Source organism: Leucoraja erinacea, chromosome 3, assembly GCF_028641065.1.
Source record: "Leucoraja erinacea ecotype New England chromosome 3, Leri_hhj_1, whole genome shotgun sequence".
Classification (NCBI taxonomy): domain Eukaryota; kingdom Metazoa; phylum Chordata; class Chondrichthyes; order Rajiformes; family Rajidae; genus Leucoraja; species Leucoraja erinaceus.
The window spans coordinates 41241948-41264467 of NC_073379.1; the positions used below are offsets into that span (position 1 = coordinate 41241948).

The 22520-nt window shown below is 42.6% G+C and overlaps 1 protein-coding gene across 1 annotated transcript in view; it reads left to right on the top strand.

The window, feature by feature from the left end:
* Positions 1 to 1354: 1354 nt before the first annotated feature.
* The window catches only part of unc45b (unc-45 myosin chaperone B), a 53294-nt gene continuing 32128 nt past the window's right edge, over positions 1355 to 22520 (top strand). Inside the window, exons 1-7 of the mRNA XM_055632513.1 lie at positions 1355 to 2102; positions 8017 to 8178; positions 11608 to 11644; positions 12064 to 12239; positions 16616 to 16705; positions 18295 to 18462; positions 20242 to 20410. Coding sequence (XP_055488488.1) covers positions 8017 to 8178; positions 11608 to 11644; positions 12064 to 12239; positions 16616 to 16705; positions 18295 to 18462; positions 20242 to 20410 — 802 coding nt within the window. The 5' untranslated portion in view covers positions 1355 to 2102. The remainder of the gene's footprint in view (positions 2103 to 8016; positions 8179 to 11607; positions 11645 to 12063; positions 12240 to 16615; positions 16706 to 18294; positions 18463 to 20241; positions 20411 to 22520) is intronic.

Here is a 22520-nt window from a genome sequence, read left to right on the forward strand (position 1 = left end):
CCCCTAGAGCTCTATTGTCATGTGGCCCAAACAGAACAATGACATTCTTAATTGTAGCAGCACAACAGAATATGTAAACATAGTACACTGTTAACAATATAATAAACAAAAAAAGACCAGTATATATACATATGTGTGTATGTATGTGTGTATGTATGTATGTATGTATGTATGTATGTATGTATGCGTAAACATTAGGCAATGTGGAGGGAACTTCTACCAGGCGTCCCAATTCGCAACTCTTCAATACCTTTTTCTCACACCTTTGGATTTTTCATCTCTGGTCTTTGTCTAACCATCTTCCTGTCAAACTTCCCCTTGTCTGTGTCCATTTATTACCTGTCACACTTCCCCCCAATCCCCCTCCACCACCCCACAATCAGCCTGAAGAGAGGTCCTAACCCAAAACATCACCTACCCATGGGATGCTACTGACCCGCTGAGTTACTCCAGAACTTTGTGTCTTTTTTTGAAAACTAGCATCTGCAGTTTCTTGTTTCTATGCTGTTACCGTGTGCGTGTTCTTATTTTCCTTCTTGCTGGTAGAATTTGAGGGTCTCGAAGGTGCACTCAGAGTGATCAGGGCAGGTAACCGCAGTGCACTCTTCCCTTCCCCAGTGTGGTCTGTGGACTTAGCAATTCGAGGATGTGCTTTAACACTGATTAACACTTGGCTCACCAAACAAAATACCCTGATATTGGAGCAAAATGCAGTGAGTTTCTCCGCACTGGTTGAGCTTGCAACTCATGGGACCACCACCTCACTGCTTTTTCCTCCAAGAGCACACACTGCCTGTGGCTTCTTCCAGCTTGCTTCCATCTTTGAGCCCCTACTCTCACTGCTACCTCTCTCAGGACAACAGTCCCGGTGCCGTCTCCACTGGGACCCAACCCCCACGGCGCCCTCTTCCGATGATCATTTGGAGGGAAGTGCGGTGGGACTCGTGGGTCAACTGCAGCCGTTCCTGGGGGAGTCTGGATTAGATTTTTAGCGCTCTTGGTCTTCTTAAGTAGTAACAGATGGTCAAATGACTTTGCAGCCAATAAACCACTTCTAAAAGGCATTCACTGTTGGAATGACAGCAGTAAACACAGCATTCAATTTCAGCACAGCACGCTCCCACAAGCAGGAGATTTGACAATGACTAGATCATTTGTGATAAAGTTTTTAAATTAATAATCATTGAACAAAAGCGCCAGAAAAAATCTCCCCTCTTTTCTTCCAATTAGATCCATAATACATCTCTTATCTCACCAGAGAGACAGACAGTGCATGGATTTAATTTTTGAAAACCTCAGGTTCTTAGAAGTGCCTTGGGAGTGCCAGCCCTGTCTTAGAACATAAGACCAAGAAGGTGGAAAAGGGAGTAGGCTATTCAGCCCCTTTAGCCTGCCCTGCTATTCAATACAATCATGGCTGACCTGCCCCAGGACTCAATTCCTCTCTCGTGCCAGTTTTCTTCCCAATTCCGTGATCTTTCAAAATTTTATCTACTTCCTCTCTAAATACTTCAAATAATCCAACGTCCACAGGCCACAGGAGAGAGAGAGGATTTAATGCCGTTTTACATAAACAGGGCCACAGATAACAGACGCTGTTAAACGTATCACTGCACATGGTAAATTTAACAAAAGCAAGAGAAAACTACTGGAAGTTGCTGGAACTCTCTGGATTTAGCAGCTGTTATTGGTCGTCTCCTGTGGCTATGTCATTCACACCACTTGTTCACAATCTTCAGCTGTCTCTTTATTCCCTAAATAGACACGGCCAGTCTAACTTAATTTGAGAGGGGGTCTGAAAAACTTTACAGTAAACTCATTCACAGATAATTTAATCCAAGTAACTTTGTGGTCAGTATCATAAGATGTTTTTCTTTGAAGACCACTTTTCTGTTAAAGGCAATCACAAAGGAGTGGATGGATCATAAACGTTTGGATGAGCAAAATATTTTCCTACCAGCACCAGAGTCAATACTCCACCTTGAAGTATTTCATTGAGATATATATATATAGACTGAGCAGGTCATATTAGCACATGCAAAAAGTGTGCAAAGAAGCGTGACACAGCACACAACAATTGGCAATCGCATTCAGCAGGATAGGTAAGCAACCTTTTGCAAATGTTTGAGATATTTTGTGCGCTTTCCACTTTTGAAAGAAAGGTTTGCAATTCTACAGCGTGGCCTTAGATCAACCCAAAGTGCTGTACAACCTGGGAACCACTTAAAAGGTTCGTTTAAAAAAAAAGTAATTGATCAGGCAGCCAAACCTCACACACTATTCTCCTGCAGACTCAATGAGCAAATAAACCACATTTGCGACTGAGTCTTTAAAATTGTCCGGGTCAGTTTTCTGATATCCGATACTTTCAAAGATCTTGAAAGTTACAGGGTAAAGTAAAAATCCAACTTCAGAATCAAAACTGTCAGAATTATTCTGTTAAGTTTGAAACAAGAAGTTGTACATGAATTGTAATATCTCATTATGTATTAGGTACTTATGTACTACATTATGATACTTCTAATTAAAAAAAGAAAAAGAAAAGAAGGAATTAAAACTGAAAACGTCCTGATCCTCACCCAGCCAAGCTGTGAGAGGAGGTTAGGTAGAAAAATTATTAATTAGGGTTGTGATTCTTAATCAAATCAGTATTGGATCTGCACTTGAATCTCTGGCCTATTTTGTTTTCCCCTTAAATTCTGATGGCTTTCACATACATTTCAAGGAGATTCAATTTTTATTTCCATATTGTTGCAAAAATAAGTAGATTTTTAAAATTCTAGGATGCTAAGCTAATGAACTGAACAACTGTTAGGGAGGACATGTTCTCAGTAAATGCTACCCAAATATGGGAAACTAAGAGGCAAGATAGCATCAGTCATGTGCTTTTGTGAATTCTAAATACTTTGGTGTACTTAACCCGAGCTCAGATACCACTTCGGGATTGTGAGCTGGGCAGTGATTGTAACTCTTCAACCTGTTTTAGTTTGGCTTTCTTTGTTATATTTATATTGGCTGGGTTTGTGTTAGTTATTCCTGCTTTCTTGAAGTTGTTTTGTTGTTAGACAGATTGGGATGGAATTAAAAGGACTTGTGACAGCAGTGTTTCTGTTTGTTGCAAAGGAAAGCTCAGCTATCTGACCTTCAATGACGACAACCTGGGAAATGTTTTTCCCCCATCCTTGAGATCAAAGCCTTGTTGAGATGTAAATAATAACTTTAAAAGGATTGGGACTAGAGATGAATATTTGATGTTTCTGGAGAGTCTGTTTGATGATATAGTCATGAGGTTATTCTAATGAAACAAGAAATCTGCAAGATAACCAACTCTGCTCTGTACTTACGTGAGGTTGTCTTAGCTTCCGTTGGAAATCTAACCCAACCCTCATTCATTCCTCTATAACCTTGCAGTAAATGATTTAGCTTATGTGGAGTTGAATGGAATTAAAGCCTTCCTTTAATATAGTTTAGTTTAGTTTCTGGCCTCTCTCCACTGGCCTCTCTCCAATGGCTCCCTGTGCGGTTCCGATAAATTTCAAGATCCAAGTCAAGTCAAGTCAAGTTTATTTGTCACATACACATACGAGATGTGCAGTGAAATGAAAGTGGCAATGCTCGCGGACTTTTGTGCAAAAGACAAACAACCAAACAACCAAACAAACTATAAACACAATCATAACACACATATTCTTTTACATAATAAATAATGGAAGGAAAAACGTTCAGTATAGTTAGTCCCTGGTGAGATAGGCGTTTACAGTCCGAATGGCCTCTGGGAAGAAACTCCTTCTCAACCTCTCCGTTCTCACCGCATGGCAACGGAGGCGTTTGCCTGACCATAGCAGCTGGAACCGTCCGTTGCAGAGGTGGAAGGGGTCTCTCATGATATTGTTGGCTCTGGAGTTGCACCTCCTGATGTATAGTTCCTGCAGGGGGGCAAGTGAAGTTCCCATAGTGCGTTCGGCCGAACGCACCACTCTCTGCAGAGCCTTCTTGTCCTTGGCAGAGCAATTCCCAAACCAGATGGTAATGTTCCCGGACAAGATGCTTTCCACTGCCGCTGCATAGAAGCACTGGAGGATCCTCGGAGACACTCTGAATTTCCTCAATTGCCTGAGGTGGTAAAGGCACTGCCTTGCCTTACTCATGAGTGCTGAGGCGTGTGCTGCCCATGTCATATCCTCGGAGATGTGGACTCCCAGATATTTAAAACAGTTCACCCTATCCACAGGATCCCCATTTATCCTCAATGGAGTGTACGTCCTCGGATGATGTGCCCTCCTAAAGTCCATGATCAGCTCCTTCGTTTTTTTGATGTTCAAGAGGAGGCTGTTATCCTGGCACCAGAGTGCTAGACCAGCCACCTCCTCCCGGTAGGCCTTCTCGTCGTTGTCTGAGATCAGGCCCTCCACCACAGTGTCATCAGCAAACTTAATTATTGAGTTGGAGCTGAACCTAGCCACACAGTCATGTGTGTACAGGGAGTACAATAGGGGGCTGAGGACACAACCCTGGGGCGATCCTGTGCTCAGGGTGAGGGACTTCGATGTATTCCCTCCCATCTTGACTACCTGGGGCCTGGCGGTGAGAAAGTCCAGGACCCAGACACACAGGGAGGTGTTGAGCCCCAATTCCATTAGCTTCCCGGCCCGTCTGGTGGGGACTATCATGTTGAAGGCTGAACTGTAGTCTATGAACAGCATCCTCACGTAGCCCCCCTTCTGGCTGTCCAGATGGGAGAGAGCGGTGTGCAAGACCTGGGAGACCGCATCGTCCGTGGATCTGTTTGGACGGTATGCGAACTGCAATGGGTCCATGTTCCGAGGGAGGAAGGCGCAGATGTGATTCTTCACCAGCCTCTCAAAGCATTTCAATGACCACCGAGGTAAGGGCCACTGGACAGTAGTCATTCAGACAGGCTGGGGAGGCATTTTTTGGCACCGGTACAATGATGGATTTTTTGAAGCAGGCAGGGACCACGGACTTGTCCAGGGAGAGGATGAATAATGTAGTGAGCACTGGAGCTAGCTGCGTAGCACAGGACTTGAGTACTCGCCCCGAGGTGCCATCGGGGCCTACAGCTTTTCTCGTGTTCACCCGTGTCAGAGCCCTCCTCACGTCGTGCTTGGACAGCGAGAATGTGTGCACATTCCTCCCTTCAGCTTCGGTAGCCAGCCCGCTGGCGGTATTGTCGATAGTCGGCAGACCTGGAGTGGTGTTGCCCCTCTCGAAACGAGCCTAAAAGAGTTCAGGTCATCAGCTAGGGAGGTGCCGGCACTTACGGATGAGGGAGGGGTGCTCCGGTAGTTGGTTACAATCCGTTGCCTCTTCCACAGGCTTCTGGTGTCCTGCTGCTCCATCTGTAACTCCATCTTGTCCCTGTACCTTCTCTTTGCGTCCTTCACTGCCCTTCGCAGTCGGTAGGACTCTGCCTTGTAGACGTCCATGTCCTTCTTTATGTTTAGAAAGCCCTTAATGGGTTTGCCCCCACTTACATCAAAAGTTTGCTTACCCACCATACCACCTCCAGATCTCTCAGATCGGCCAACTTGGGGCTACTGAACATCCCGCAGTCTAGGCATAAGCTCAGGGGTGACCGCGTCTTTGCTGCCCCCTCCATCGACTCTTTTAAGTCGAGACTTAACACTCATCTTTACTCTCAAGCCTTTCTTGATGTCCTCTGAGGGAAGGCTATATATATATATTTGTGTATGTACTTAATCTATGAACCACTGTTGTATAACGTTAGTACCTCCACCAATGTAAAGCACTTTGGTCAACGGGAGTTGTTTTTAAATGTGCTATAGAAATAAAAGTGACGATTTGACTTGACTTGACAGCATGGAAACAGACCATTTGGCCCACTGTGTCCATACTGACTAGTGATTTCCCCCACACTAACACTATACTACACACACTAGGGACAATTTACAATTTTACCAAGCCAATTAGCCTACAAATCTGTACGTCTTTGTAGTGTGGGAGGAAACCAGAACACCCGGAGAAAAAACACGCAGGTTATGGGGAGAACGTACATACTCCATAAAGATAGCACCCGTGGTCAGGATCGAACAAGGTCTCTGGCGCTGTAAGGCAGTAACTCTACCAGTGCGCCACAGTGCCGTACACGGTGCCAGGAAAGTTAAATAAACAGTAACAAACTGCAACAAATCTGAATCCTGCGTTCTGCTGAGCATCTGTGATGAATCTATAATTCATACAGAAAGACCAGAGGACAAATTAAATTGATCATTTCCCTCCACAGATGCTGCCTGACTTGTGGAGTTCTTCCAGTAGTTTTTATTTTGGGCAATTTCATTGTTAAGTGTGGCTTAAACTTAAGATTTAGCGAAGGTTACACAAAAAAGCTGGAGAAACTCAGCGGGTGCAGCAGCATCTATGGAGCGAAGGAAATAGGCAACGTTTCGGGCCGAAACCCTTCTTCAGACCGGATTTAGACCTTCTTCAGACCAAGATTTAGCGAATTGTGTTATGTAGAATCTTTCGGATGGAAAGAGACAGATACATTCTCTGTAATAAAAATAGAAAATACAGGAAATAGTCAGCAGGTCAGGCTGCATCTATTGTAAGAGAACCTTCTGTGATGTTTCAGGTAAAGATACTTAATCAGATAAATATTTTCCCTATTTGAACTGTAACAAAATACAGATCAAAATGATGCGAGAAAAAGTAGTAGCTTGGCAGGAGAAAGCTATGTGACCACCTTAGTGGAAATATTTATCTACTTTAAAAGATCTGCTTTGTACTTTTGATATAGGGATAACTTTTTTCTCATTTTGTGTAAAATTATGTAAGGCATGCCGATTTGTGCGGGCAGTAATTTTTGTGTGTGATATTTGAACATTTACTGTAAATTTGTTAGTTGGAATACTCACCACTTCCTTCAGTGAGTCACTATCCTTTAAGAGTGGGTAGTTCCATTGCCTCAGGGTCTGAACGTCCCCACTCCAGAGACTTGAATAAGGGTTTCTTTTTAAACACTCCCTGCACAGTAATGAGGAAATGCTACACTGCATGAGGCATTTGAACCAAGGGCGGCCTGTCTGTTAGCTCAAGTGGAAGTAAATTAGCCTGCTGCAGTCTCTGAATGAAAGCAGGGTAGTTCTCTTCCCAGTCATGGGCTATATTTCGCCCCCACTGGAACAGACTATCAAGATGTGTTTTTCATTACTGCCCTGGATCACGCTCTTAAACTACGGAAATATATTAACAAATTTAAAAACTGCATACGCTGGTTTATACCAAAGATAGACACAAAGTGCTGGAGTAACTGGGCGGGTCAGGCAGCATTTCTGGAGATAAAGCATAGGTGATGTTTCGGTTTAGGACCCTTCTTCAGACCCTCACTTTCAAACTTCTGAAGAAGGGTCCCAACCCGAAATGTCACCTATCCTTTTTCTCCAGAAATACTGCCTGACCCACTGAGATACTCCAGCACTTTGTAACCATCTCAATAAATGTATTGCTGATCTCCCTGGGTGAGATGCTAAACTCTCATAGGCATTAATAGTGGACGGGCTAATGTTTGTTGCACCATCAATATCACTGCAGCAGACGAAAGCTCAAAAGCTGCTGTGCACCAATCACCTACGGTGCTTCTTAGATTGCAACACTTGCGATGCCTCAAGAAATCTTTTGTTATTCAAAATAATTAAAGGAGAGTTTTATCAAGCAAGGCATTTGGAGTGGGGGACTAAATGAATGATCATTTCAATCTGACTAACTGGTTCATCAACTGAAAATGCAGTTGGAGTTCAATGTAACCTCCCAGTGGAAAGCTTTGTTTGGCCAGAGGTGAAACAGAGGCGCAAGAGGTGCTGAGCCATAGCTGACACTAAAGCACAAATATATTTTCACATTCAACTCTTCTTCATTGTGTCAACACCAAGTACAAATGTAGGATAAGTGAGTGATTGCCCTTGGGCTATTTTACCATAAACATGGTTAGTTATGTGCTCCCAAAAGGGTAACCTTTCCACTTTATTCTGGTTTCAGATGGAGGATCCAATTCAGTTAAAGGACAGTGGCAATGCATTCTTTCAGAACAAAGATTATGACAAAGCCATTGACTGTTACACTAACGCTATTAAGCTAACCAAAGAGAAGAAGGTTCTGGCCATCCTTTACAGAAATCGATCAGCATGCCACTTAAAAAAGGTAAGTAAGCACTGAATCCAAATGATTGCAGTTGTTACCAGCAAATGCTCCTGCATTCTATGGCAGGAGCTCCTCATTTATAAGAAATCAAAGTGACACTTGCACAATGATAAAAGCAATTAGTTACACAGGTTCCCGATGTGGCCACGTATATACGTTGGCGAGACCAGGCATTGGCTCGGCAACTGTTTCACTGAACACTTGCACTCGCTCTATCATGGCCTACTGGAGCTCTCGGTTGCGAACCAACTCCTCTTCCAATCCCCATCCTGACCTTTCTGTCCTGGGCCTCTATTGCCAGAGTGAGGCCACACACAAACTGGAGGACCAGCATCTCATATTCCACTTGGGTAGCCTACAACCCAATGGTATGAACATTGAATTCTACAATTTTACATCTTACCTTCCCTTCCTTCCCCACCCCCTACTCTTTCTTCTCCCCCTCCCCCCCATGCAGAGGATCTACCACAACTGCAACAAAGTTAAACATGCTTGAAGGGCTGATTGGCCTTCCCCTGCTTTTGTTTATTTGTGTTTTATGAAATCTCTTCCAAAGAATCAGTAGAGGCATAATAGGCTGAATGCTCCCCTTCTGTGCTTTAAGATTCTGTGGTTCACCATAATCCCCAAGCTGCAGACTCACTATGGTAATACACATACAGCATATAACAGATGTGGGAAGTACTTTTCTATGCAGTTGGGCCTCAGGATTGGCAATGTTTTACCTGGTAGGATGGTGGAAACAGATCCAATTGTTGCCTTCCTAAAAGCCAGCATTTGAAGGTGGAAGTTCTGCAGTGGTATGGGCTAAAGCGGGGGGATGAATGTAACTGCATTGCCTGGCATGCTACAATTAGCCATAGGGCTCTGCTTTCTAGATTCAGGGAAAGATTCTCAATCGGAGTATCAAATTAATGAATCAAATGGGAGATATTTCAAAGTAAATGTACTCCAAGTGGACATAGATGGAAATCCGTTTTCCATTGTGAAATAAGAACAAATATCTCTGATAACAGACTGCACCTTATAATCTGATTCTCTTCTTATGATGACATTACTGTGCATTGAGGGCTAAGATGAGTGGCATTCAGAAATGAGCAGCATAACAATATCCAAGCGGTTACATGCAGGTACTTCTAGTTTATCCAGAATCTAGTTTATGTTTAGTTGATCCCAATAATCATCAAGGAACCACACCATCCTGGCCACACACTTACCTCACCACTGCCATCAGGAAGAAGGTACAGGATCCTGAAGACTGTAACGTCCAGGTTCAGGAATAGCGACTTCCCCACAGCCATCAGGATATTAAACACAAGGAATAAGTTATGAGTTGAACTGCAAAAGACTATATTATTATTTGTTATTTGCACTATATTTGTTATTTATTGAACTTTTTATTTTCCCCCCATTATATACAATGTTTACATATTCACATATTCAGTTGTGCTGCAGCAAATAAGAATTTCATTGTCCCGTCCGGGACCTATGACAATAAAACACTCTTGACTCTTAAGTCTGAGGACGGTTACTTAATCTGCTTCACATATCTTGCAAAGCAGATGTTACTGAAACAAAATCCTAGACAATAAGTATCCACCATTATTAATGTACAAATTATCATCACAGGAGAGGAACGTCAAGAGCTGCCAATCTCCCGAACTTGCTGGTTGACTTCTGATGCTCCATCAATAGCTTCACTTAAGTAGTCTCTTAACCTTATCCTCCCTGATGTATTTCGTTATTTCTTAGAGTTGCTCATTAATTGCTCATTCAACTCAGTTCAAAAGTTAAATCTGGAGATTGTACGATGTGGTAAATATTAATGCAATTAATCTCGCTGGCTGAGAAAAAAAACATGTTAATTGTTTAATCTTGTTCTTATATTAGTAGAACATTCTTCAAAATTCTAAATATTTCAAATCATTTTGCTCTTACTTTCCACTTCTCTTATTTGAATCAAATCTTTTTTCACTCCCTTTCTGTATTGATTTGGCTCCAATGTATCCAATTTCCTTCTGTTCCTTTGTGTGTCCTTCTCAATCTGTAAGCCCGATCAAGGATTGGAAGTGTTCATCTGGCAATTCACTGAAGTCCCAGATGTCCTATTGCCCTTGTTATTCCTTTATCATCTTATACACGCAGAAGGTGACAGAAGCAAGGGTTTTAACTGACTTACTGGCAGGCACATTTCTGCTAGATTTTGCCCAATATTAAATTGAGAGAGTTTATTATGGTATCAGTGATAGTGTGAGCAGCAACAACTTGCAGTTAATGTAGTAAATCTATCCAAGAATGGATTGAGGGATAGCCTTTGGAACATTACCGGTGAAAGGTTAAGAGAGAGAAGATGATGGCTCAGAATTAATCATCACAATATATAGTTTGAAGACAGAAAACTTACAGGCAGGACTCATTCAAAAGCAATAGCTTAAATAAACACTAAGCCTTAAAGAGGTCAAAAATATCTTGCAGTTCTGAAGAGCCTTTTGCTATCTTCGATTGACCGAATGCAAGCAGAAAATATGACAGATTCTGAAAAGCTGAAACAAAAACAGGAATTACTCAGCAGGTTGGGCAGCATCTGTGAACAGAGAATGTATCCCAATGAAATGCCATTCATCAACCTGACATATAAACTCTTCCTGTCTCCACCAATGCTGCCCAAATTGCCAAGTATTTCCAGCAATTTCTGTTTTCATTATGAATGCTTCCAATTCTTCTACATCATCTAAAGTTTTAAAGTTGAAGAAATCTGACAACTCATTTTTGTACAGTACGACCTCACATCTACCTTATTTAAAAAAAAAAACCACAATTACCATAATTCATGTGCAAACAGGAGATCATCTTATAAATTAATTCTCAAGATGTGGAAATCTGGCAAGGTCTCCATCTACTGCACATTCCTCAAGATGGTGGTGATGAACTGTCATCTTGGTTCACTTCAGTTTGTGTGTAGTAAACCTTTTTCCATGGCGCTGTTGAGTGAAGAGTTCCACTGAATTAATCGATTAACTGTTTGGAAGCTATAAAGTGCAGCCATGGTACTCTGGCGATGGAGGGAAGAGATATTAGGTGTCTAGAAGGGGTGGCAATATAAGTGGGACTTTATACCAGTGCTGTGTGAGAGTTGTGGGTGCTGCACTCATCCAGGCAAGTGGATGTAATTCCATTCACTTGAAGCCAGAGCGTTCACACTCTGTTTATCAACAAATACACCAAAGAGATAACTTCTGATTTAGAGTTTGCTGCATGTTTCCCTTATTGCATTGTCTAATAACTGAATTGGCATGGGGTTTTTTTCCACACAACCCAACATTATTTATTTGGCTCTGTTACTTCCTTAATAGAATGAAATGCATTGAAATTCATGTCAGACATTAAAAAGAATCCAGTCATAACCCAACTTTTTCTTTTTCTTTCAAGGAAAAGTATGTGGCTGCTGCATCAGATGCCTCGAAAGGTAAAGTGCTCAGTCATTCCATCTCTTAAAATTTCAGCCCAAGTTCTCAAATCCTTCTGTTTCCTTATAGCTACAGCTGAATGACCTCCCCGCTCCCCACCCGGTCACTAAAAACCTCTCAGTTCTTGCCTCTTGTATATATTAAATATAGTTCAGCTGCCATGGCTCTCAGCTCTGAACTACTCTCTTTCAATCTCCCTGCCTCTCTGTCCTCATTGAACATTGCTCTTTGGTCATCGTTATTCAGACCTTCATTTGGCTTACCATTGAATTTTAATTGTTTAATACTAATATGAGCACTTTAGGCCACTTACTGTAGCTCTATGTGTTATAAATAAAAGTTGCTGTTTCGTTGCATTGACAAATAATATAAAAAGAAGCATTTACCTGAAGGAACAATAATTTGTTTCTTCTGCCAGCCATTGAGGTGGATGCATCAGACATCAAAGCTCTCTTCAGGCGTAGTCAAGCACTGGAGAAGGTGGGGAAACTGGATCAAGCTTTCAAAGATGTCCAGAGATGTGCAACAATGGAGCCAAAGAACAAAACATTTCAAGAAACATTGCGGCGTCTGAATCATGACATTCAAGAGAAGGTGAGGGTTGTGGAGCGTAATGGTGCCGATTGCCAGCCAGATCTTCCTTAGAGATTCATCAGCTGGCTAGCGTATTGGTTCAGCTTATACCTGATCCACATGCCTGCAACTTGCAAGGGGGATGTTAGGAGAAGGCTGAAGACTAGATGCTGGTGCTGGTGCATCTGAGCTCTGACTCTACTGCTGGGCTCCCCACTTCACATTAGTTCCTTAGCTTTATGACAGGGCTGGCTGGCCCACTTCAACCCACTCATTTGCACGGGGTTACCTACCTAGACTGAAACAAAAAGATGAATGTTTCAGTGTATTTTGTGCCACTTATGTGAGTTTATCAGGAAATGTATTATTTCATATCTTTTAAAGATTTATCATTGTTTACACAATTCTTCTGAGCTGTTATTAAAGGGTTCTGACCAATTAGGGCATAGAACCATCAGGGTGATCTATGGCCAGAGCTTCAGGACCCACCAACTGAGGCCAAGTTGACCTTGTGAGATGGCAGCAACAGTGAGCCCCTTAATAATTCAAACTTATTCGGGAATGAATAAAATAAATGCACTGTGCAGACAGTGGGAGAAGCAGGCATGGGAGACAGGGCAGATCAAACACAACCTAACTCACTGTTGTCCGTATCGAATAGTATTAAAGATATCTGCAAAAAATGACTCACTAACAATTTAATGACAATAAACTGTGATGTTGAACTGAGGCCCATTGGATAACCCGTTACTTTAAGTAATCCAGCCAATCTATAAGCTTCAGACCCAAATGGATTCTGGTTTTCAAAGCAAAATGGAAACCAAAGAATGTAAACATAATGGTGAAGATTTTAAATATTCATCAATCACGATGTAACAAGTTATTTACAAGTGCATGCTGTGTGTGACTGGCTTCCACATTTCCTACATTGCAACTGTGACTACATTTGAAATATGCTTTATTGGTTACATAGAAACATAGAAACATAGAAATTAGGTGCAGGAGTAGGCCATTCGGCCCTTCGAGCCTGCACCGCCATTCGATATGATCATGGCTGATCATCCAACTCAGTATCCCTTGCCTGCCTTCTCTCCATACCCCCTGATCCCCTTAGCCACAAGGGCCACATCTAACTCCCTCTTAAATATAGCCAATGAACTGGCCTCAACTACCCTCTGTGGCAGAGAGTTCCAGAGATTCACCACTCTCTGTGTGAAAATTCTCTCTGGTTGTAAACTTCTTTGCGTTTGAAAAAGACTTCTGAAACATGAGTTGTTTTTGTATTAAATACTTTGCAGCATCACAGTTTAACATAGGTGGGGCATTGCCCCCGAATTGTTGTATGTTCGACAACCAATGTTTAATTTGCACAGAAAAGAAAGCATAGAATTAGCCCCAATTGGCACATGGCCAAAGTAAATATTCCAACGTTGCTTAAGCCATTTAAACGTTGCCATGCTGATAGAGCACCCCCACAGGCTTCAACTCTGGAGAGAGAATCAAAGAACAGGAATGCTGTGAAGTAATGCATCAAACATTAGCTACACCAGACATGGAGAACTGTGCACCGGCCCGGAGTCTATATTTAAAAAATGATACAGAGGGATAAATTAGATCAGAACTGAGCAGTTATAACTATCAACAAAGATTAACAAGGCTTTCCAACAAGAAAGATTGACAAGGATTATTTCTCCAGAAAAGAGAGAGTTAAGATGATTTGAGGGATGTTTTTAACATTATGACTGGATTCTTGGGGCAGATATGGAAGGGATGATTTCCCTTGAGATAGATAGAAACTGGGGCCATAAATACCATACAATCACTGACAAATTCGTTGGGGAAGTCGGGAGAAACTTCCTTAGACTTCCTAACTTCCTTAGAAAGTGGTGAAAATGTGAAGAACATTCAATTAGGCAATCTAATTTAATTCACATGTTTAATCAATAATGTTTTATTGTTAATGTTGAATGTTTTATGTGTCATTCTTAACTGTCGCTGTATGTCATATTGTTACTTGTGAGCGGAGCACGAAGGTAAATTCCTTGTATGTGAATACTTGGCCAATTCATTCATTCATTCTTTCATTAATTAGCATTAGATTGAGGCTAATACCACAGATTTGTCTAAGAGAGGAATATATAAAGAGAGAAGGGGATCTCGCTGTCCCTAAACAATAGGTAGTCCATCAGGAAGCCTCCCTGCCTGAGGACATCTGTTGCCAGCCCTGGTTTGTCCTGGGTTTTTTTGCTTCCTGTACCCTCCTCCCACAATCAGTCTGAAGAAAAATCCCAACCTGAAGTGTCACCTATTCATTTTCTCCAGATATGCCACCTGACCTGTTGAGTTACTCCACCATTTTGTGTCCATTTTAATAGCGAAGAGAAGAGGGGACTGATAATGGGGGTGAGATGAAAACATTTCAGTAGAAGCTTGTATGGGGTGTAAAAACAGTACAGAGCAGTTTGGCTTTTTATTTGTGTTGTAGGTTCAATGTAAACTCCTCAGCAGTCCCAGAATGTTTACTGCAAAGCTTAAGGTAACCTGCTGAATGCATGGACGTGAGCCTGATGTCAGGGCCGGCTTTAGGAGGTGCGGGGCCCAATTGGGAATTTTTTTTCGTAGAAATATATAAATAAATCATTGTGATTGAGTCACGTGTCGTGAGTAACATGACAATTCGGGGGAGAGTTCCTTTCACATCATGTGAGGAATCTAGCCAGGGGTAAAGTTGCGAGGAGGGAAGGAGCGTTGAGAAGGGGAGGGTCGGGGTTTATGCCAGTAACACTCACTCACTGCTGCCGCTACGCTCCGGGCGCCACCGCATTGTGGCCGGGGAGGGAAGCAGCTCGCGTGGCTACGAGTGGCCTCCATCACCTGACAGCGGAACCGACTGCCATCTCAGCGCCTTCTGCCGGCCCGCTCACCTCTGGCAGCGACTCTGGAGAAATGACCCGTCTTTAGACTGAACTGAACTCTCGTCGGTGAGAGTATTTGTGATTGTCTGAAGAAGGGTCTCGACCAGATCCGCAAACCTCTCCCCAGAGCCCCTGCCCGTCCCGCTGAGCCACCACAGACAGGGAGTTGAAGGTAGACACAGGGGGATCCACCTTCAACTTCAGAGCCAAACAAAAAAACACTGCTGGAGTGCTGGAGGAACTCAGTGGGCAACGCAGCACCCGCGGAGGGAACACATCACTTATCAGGAGCCACCACGGGCCAGGACTCTGGAAAATCGAAGGTAGACAAAAATGCTGGAGGAACTCAGCGGGTGTTAGGCAGCGTCTATGGAGCGAAGGAAATAGCCAACGTTTCGGGCCGGGTCTAAAGAAGTGTTGCTACCCGAAACGTTGCATATTCCCTTCGCTCCATAGAGGTGGGATGCAGGGACTCAGACTGCGCTATGGCAGGGGGGGGATCCCAGTGTGAGAGTGAGTCACCACCTGCGTACAGCGTTCCCACATCTCTCTTCTCCACCAAACAAGGCACACTCCTCTCTCCCCTCTGCCCTCACCCCCCTTCCTTCCCTCATCCCCCCCTCTCTAAAGAAGGAGGCAAGGGGAGGGGGAGGGAGGTAGTGAGAGGTAGGGGGAGGGAGATCTAAAGGGTAACTGGTTTTGGTCTCCAATCACCACAAAGGGCAGCCAACAGTGGTGGTGAAACATAGAAATTAGGTGCAGGAGTAGGCCATTCGGCCCTTCGAGCCTGCACCGCAGGCTGTGAAGCAGAAAGGAGCTCTCTCCTGCCCCCTTCTCTGCACCCCCTCTCTCTCTACACCCCCCCTCTCTCTCTCCCCCCTCTCTCTCTCTCTCCCCCTCCCTCTATCTCTCTCCCCCCCCCTCTCTCTCTCTCTCTCTCTCTCTCTTTCTCTCCCTCTCTTCTCTCTCTCCAATATCCCCCTCTCTCTCCCCCCCCCATCTCTCTCTCTCCCCCCCATCTCTCTCTCCCCCCTTCCTCTCTCTTCTCTCTCAAATTGCGACAAGTGTTACAGCAGTAGTTAACACATCGTTTGTTATCCATGTTCGTTTTGTAAAAAAATCCGTATGGTGAATTTAAAAAAAAATCTTTATTTAACATAGCGAATTTGTATTTCCATATGAAATACGGAAAATTAACATGGGGCCCCCATTGGGCACGTGGCCCAATTTGGAAAAATCCGTCCAATCGGCCCTGCCTGATGTCCGCATTAATATCCTATTTGGAGGTTGTGAACCCTTGCTATGCCTCATTGCCCCTTTGGTGGAATCTATATCAAAATCATTCCTTCTCTGTGTATTCAGATCATGGGAGTGTTCCCATTCTCACAGGGAAAGTGTAAAGAAACCAGACTAAGCCATCAAATGATTTTTTTATGTCTCTCTGTTTGGAGTGATAATGATATACTGTTTCCCCCCCCACAGCTAAAAATTCAGTTCTCCACAGACTCGAGAGTGGAACGGATGTTTGAAGTTTTACTTGACGAGAGTATTGATAAAGAAAGGAAGGAAAAGGTTTGTTCAACTTTGGACTGATTTCCTTTATTTGTGGATTGGATACTGGGGGAAGGAAAGATTTTTGTTTTGTCTATATCCAGCAAAGTTAGAGTTATCAGCCCTGTGGCTCAGATAGTTACAATTTCACCTATTGGTAAGAAGGTTGTTGGTTCAAAGTCCATGGTGGACGCTGTGTAAATGTTGTTCCGCTGGAGATGTTAAGCCAGTTTCCTCTCGGATGGACTGATGTGCAGGGATGTTCTTCCCAGGTTCATGGATACTAGTGCTTCCTTGGCCAACCTTAATAAACTAGATAAATTGGTCATTCTTACATAACTATCCAGTGGGAACATGGTGCCTGTAAAATGGCTACCTAGAAATACTTAATTTTCTCAGATCACAAAATGAACTATAATAATACAAAGGTTTCTTCATAACTAAGAAGGAATTGGTGTTCATGATTACCTCTTCCTATGGTCTACCAATGTAGGAACTCAGTAAGATGTGCCATCGTTCGGATGAGATGTTAAATCTATTTTACTGCAGATGTTGCCTGACCTTCTGAGTTTTTCCAGCATCTCCTGTATTTATTCCCAATTTTCAGCACCTGCCACTTTAAAAAAAATCAGCTATTAAGGTTATGAAGAGGTCCCGTTGTCTCCTTTGTTTACAGGTAAAACATCCTGCTGCCTCTGCATTGAAGGGATGTTTCCAGAGTCCAGCCAACCACAGTAACTAAACCTGGTGGACACATTGTTGTCTGTGCAAGCTTGTTATTGGCGGCAACACATTACATTACACATCAGTGATAACTCCTTGGCTGTCATGAAATGTTCCAGATATTCACTAAAATTAGAAACAGGCCCAACTAGTGAGAAGGCAAATGTTTTTTTTTAAATTTAATTGCAAAGGGAGAGCTTTGAAATATGGAGGTTTTGTTGCAATTACAGTGTTGGTGAGGTCTCACCTGGAATATTGTATACAGTTTTGGTCTCATTATCAAAAACAATCTAATTCCTGGTGAATTCAGAGATGTTTCCCTATCAAAAGAGACTAAATAGTCTGTGTTCCTTGGAGTTTAGAATAATGAGAGGTGACCTTATTCAGACATATAACATCCTAAGGGAGCTTGACAGGGTAGATGTTGTGATGTTTTCACCAGTGTGAACATCTTAAACAAGGAGGCATAACAAGAAGATAAGAGACCCGACATACAAAACGGAGGTAGGTAGAAGATTCTTCTCACAGAGGTGGTGGATATCTTCTCTGGCAGATGGTGGACATTGGAAATATTTGAAAGATTGAGGAATAGTGCGGGATGGACAAATAGGCAGAAGAGGAATTGAGGCTGGCATAGATCAGCCACGATCACATTGAATGGCAGGGAAGGCTTGAAGGGCCTGATGGCCTCTCCTGCTCTTATTTTCTTATGTTCTTACCTTCTTGTGTTCTTGAGTAAGGTGGTGTGGGGTCTTCACCTTCCAGCTCACAATTTAGTTATAGAAGAAAGACAGACGGTCATAGTTCATCATACACTTTGTACGCTTCTAAATCAATTAGTTTGCTCAACTGTTTGTGTTTGTATCTATAAATGTGATTTCTTGCAGGCTGCAAATAACTTGATTGTGCTCGCAAGGGAAGATGCAGGAGCTGAGAGGATCTTCAGAAACAATGGCCTTAATTTGTTGATTCAGCTTATTGAAACCAAGAAGCACGAAATGATGCTTGCTGCAATCAGGACACTTTCAGGCATGTGCAGTCGTCATAAGTCAAGAGTAAGTATTAATACTCATAGAATTGGATTGAATTACATCCAACTTCAGTTTTTCATTTTTTATTTTTGGTTCAGTTCAGGAAAGTTTTCTTTGATTGTTATGTTTAAGAGGCATTTGGACAGGCATGAGGCAAGACAGAGAAAGATAGTGCAGGGAAATGGAATTAATGATGTTAGGTAAAAGGCCAGCATGGACATGATGGGCTGAATAGCCTATTTGTGTGCTGTACGACCTTATGGCTCAACTTTATTCATTGCCACTGATAACAAAAACCTGCAAGTTCATCGTTGCCTATATGTTGCTAATTTTACTATTTTGGACTCCCTGCTGCCCCTCCAGTTACACATTTTTAGAAGCATGGCCTATTATGCATCCACAATCAAAAGTGGTTGGTCAGAAGACTGCGCACAAATTCTGCATTGTCAATAAACAACATTCTTAAAGCAAAATATGCTTGATATTCAGATGTGACAGAATTCTATTGGTGTAAAACACCCCAAACTCTTTAAATAGAACTTCTGTTTTTAAAATAAATGCAGATTATTCTCATGAAAAAACACGATTCTGACTGGTATGGGAGAAGGCAGGAGTACGGGGTTGAGAGGGAAAAACAGATCAGCCTCATCTGGAGATCTGGTGTATACTTCTCAGAATCACAGATTTGGGAAGACGAATGGGCCTTGAATATACTACAGTGTAGTGTCCCTGAATGTCAACCCTCTGCTTTAGATTGGTTGACAGTAGACATTAAAAATATTTGGCTTGCTGTTTCGGGGTTATGAAAGATTAAGTGGTGGCTTGAATGAGAATTTGAAAGAAATTGGTTGGCGTGGGATATTGCAACCTTCATGTGGTCCGCCCTGTTTCGACGAATGCAATCAACCTGGTGTGCACAATCAAATATTACCAAATAGAACAAGTAGTCCTACAACTTTAGGCTGTGCATGCCATACGCAAGAAGAAAAAGAAGAAAGGAATTAGTGGACCACCTGGAGAGAAAATTTGTAGGGCATTGTCGTACAAAGGTAGGCAAACTATTCAAGATCGGTTTCAGAATATTTTTGCAAATTCTGGAAGAAGCGAGGAACTCTCTCCCGAGAATGCAATAGCTGCCTACACAATTAATAATTTAAAATAGATATAAAAGAATAGTGCAGTTGCTGTGTAGCTGAAGTTAATACAGAAAATGATAAAAGCCAGGAGGTTGTGCAATATCCATGGACAAATTAAACCACGTTAACCATGTCTGTCCATCGGGAAAAAAGGAAGATCATTAGTATTACTGTAAGTGGCAGAGAGGGAGCAGAGGAGGAGGATAGAATTAAGGAATAATTTCTCATAGGGTGAGGTCAGAATTGCCCAGAAGATATATTGTTTGTACAACCATCTGGTTGATTTATTAATGAGGGTTGTTAGTAGAAACAAATAAAAGGACATAAAAGTCGCAAAATGTAGAGCAGAGCATTGCTGGTACGTGAAACCATAAACGTAATGCTGAAAATGAACAGCAGGTTAGGCAGTATCTGTGGAGAGAATGGAACTATATTTCGGCTACAGATGGATAGTTCTGATACTAACTGAGTAGGCGGCTTACCTTATTTTAGTCTTTCGCTAACTAAACATATGGGGTCAAGTTAGGTGAACTGAGATCAGTACTGATCATGTTGATTCCTCCTGTTTCACATCTGTTAATGCCTGCTAATTTCACGTGTCAATGTCCGTGTGTCTTCTTTATCAGGAGGGTAGGATACAAATATGATGATCATTTTATGTTTGTAGGCATTGGCTGTGTTACATTTTGTGGAACTAGATAAGATTTGCAGTTGGATGGCCTTGGACAATGAAGAGATTGCTTTGGCAACATCCAGCCTCTTCCAGACCATCCTGGATAACTTTGAAGGCAAAGATAGTAAGGAACATCATGGGAAAGATGAAGCTCTGGTGCTTGGTATGTATCTGAGTTTTGAGATACTAAAAATGCATGTAACAGAAGTAGATCTAACAAAGGGAAACTATTCATCTTAAAACATATTAGGCAATGATTATAGTCAATAAATGATAAATCAGACAATAATGTTGTCGTTAATTGTGTAATATTGCTATATGATCTACCCTCGTTATTATGGGTCTCTTTATAAAGGATTTTGGTTCTAGTGGACGGAGTGTCCCTGCAGTAATCAGACACCATAGTCCCTTTTTGAACACAGGCATAGATAGGCTGAGGAGGCCATACAATTGACAAGCAATTGGTTCGATCAACACTTGTGCAATGATGAAGAACATAAAGTGCTAGAGTAACTCAGCAGGTCAGGCAGCATCTATGGAGAGCATCCATGTTCTTCATTAATGCTGCCTGACCTGCTGAGTTACTCCAGCACTTTGTGTCCTTTTGCATATTAACCATCATCTGCAGTTCTTTGTTTCTACTAATTGTGCAATGATACTCTATCACACGGCCATCCCTTACTTGAATATAGCAGCCAATTGGCAATAACGGACACCATGGTCCGTTATAATGAAGGTTTCCTGCATTGCTATATCTAGTTACATTTGGGGTGCCCCAAGGCATTTCCTTAATGGTCTCTGAACTCATTTGGTGACAAAGGGAGTAACTAATTATCACCATCACAAGCTTCACAGATAAACCTATGCCAAAGCATTGACAATTTCTCTTTTGTCAGTTTTAGTTTAGTTTAGAGATTAATTTAGTTTGGAGATACGGCATAGAAACAGGTTATTTGACCCACCAAGTCAACGAGGATCGTCGATCACCCAGCCACATTCGTTCTATTCCCCACACACGCCAGGGGCAACATAAAGATCAATTACTCTGCAAACCTGCACGACTTTGGGATGTGGGAGGAAATTAGAGCACCTGGAGGAAACCCAAGCGGGCACAGGGAGAACGTACACACTCCACACAGAAGCACCAAACCCTGTTCTCTAGCACTGTTGGGCAGCGGCTCACATTTTTCTACTTCATATTTTCTTTTACTGAATCAATGTGTAAAACAGTTAGTGTTATATAAAATCATTAGGCTCCAAAGGAAAATATTTGGCCCATTATTTATTTGGAGACCTTTAAATGATCTACCTAATTAATCACTCTGCTCTCGCTATTGCTAAAACCCTGCCAATTGTGCCATTATTTATCCAATTCCCTTCTGAAAGTTGTTCACTGTTATTAATTTATGGGATGCGGGCGCTGATGACAGGGCCAGTATTTATTGTCCATCCACAATCGCCCTTGACAACATGAATGTGGCAATTACTCTTTTATGGCGCAGTTTAGATTTTGAGCTGGAGTGGGATCTGAACAAAAAACCTCTGGGCCCAATGTGTAACACCAGGCCAGATCTGGCAATTCCCCTTCCCAGAGCTGCTGCCATATACTCTTAAACTTAAAGGGCCTGTCCCACTAACGCGCCTTTTCAGCGACTGTCCTTGACCTTCACGCTCGAGGGCACTCGCCTGAAAAACCTCGAGCTGGATCAACCGTCAGTGATGAAACCGCGAGCTGGATCGACCGTCTGCATGTGCGCACAGACACACACACACACACACACGCACGCACACACACACACACACACACACACACACACACACACACACACACACACACACACACACACACACACACACACACACACACACACACACACATCGCAAAGGTGGGGGCCAGGGAAAGCGGGGGAGTGCTGGCTGAAATTCACACCCACGATGAACAGGAAGGTAAAAGACGGCTGGCACAGTTACGGTAAGTCCTTTAGAGAGCGCGGAGAGGGGGAGAAGGGGAGAGAAGGAGAGAGAAGGGGGAGAAGGGGGGGGGGGGGAAGAAGGAGGGGAGCCGGACAACTTTTAATTAACTTTTAAGAAGCCAGACAACTTTTAATAAAGTTTAGCGGGCATTTAACATTACCAGTCGGTTTACTTACCTTTTTTTTCCTAACGAGCTATTACCTTCGACTACCTTCAACTACCTTCGATTACCTTTGATTATTTACGATAGCATTACAACCTACCTCGACTAAACCTACGAGTAAAAAAATATGAATTTT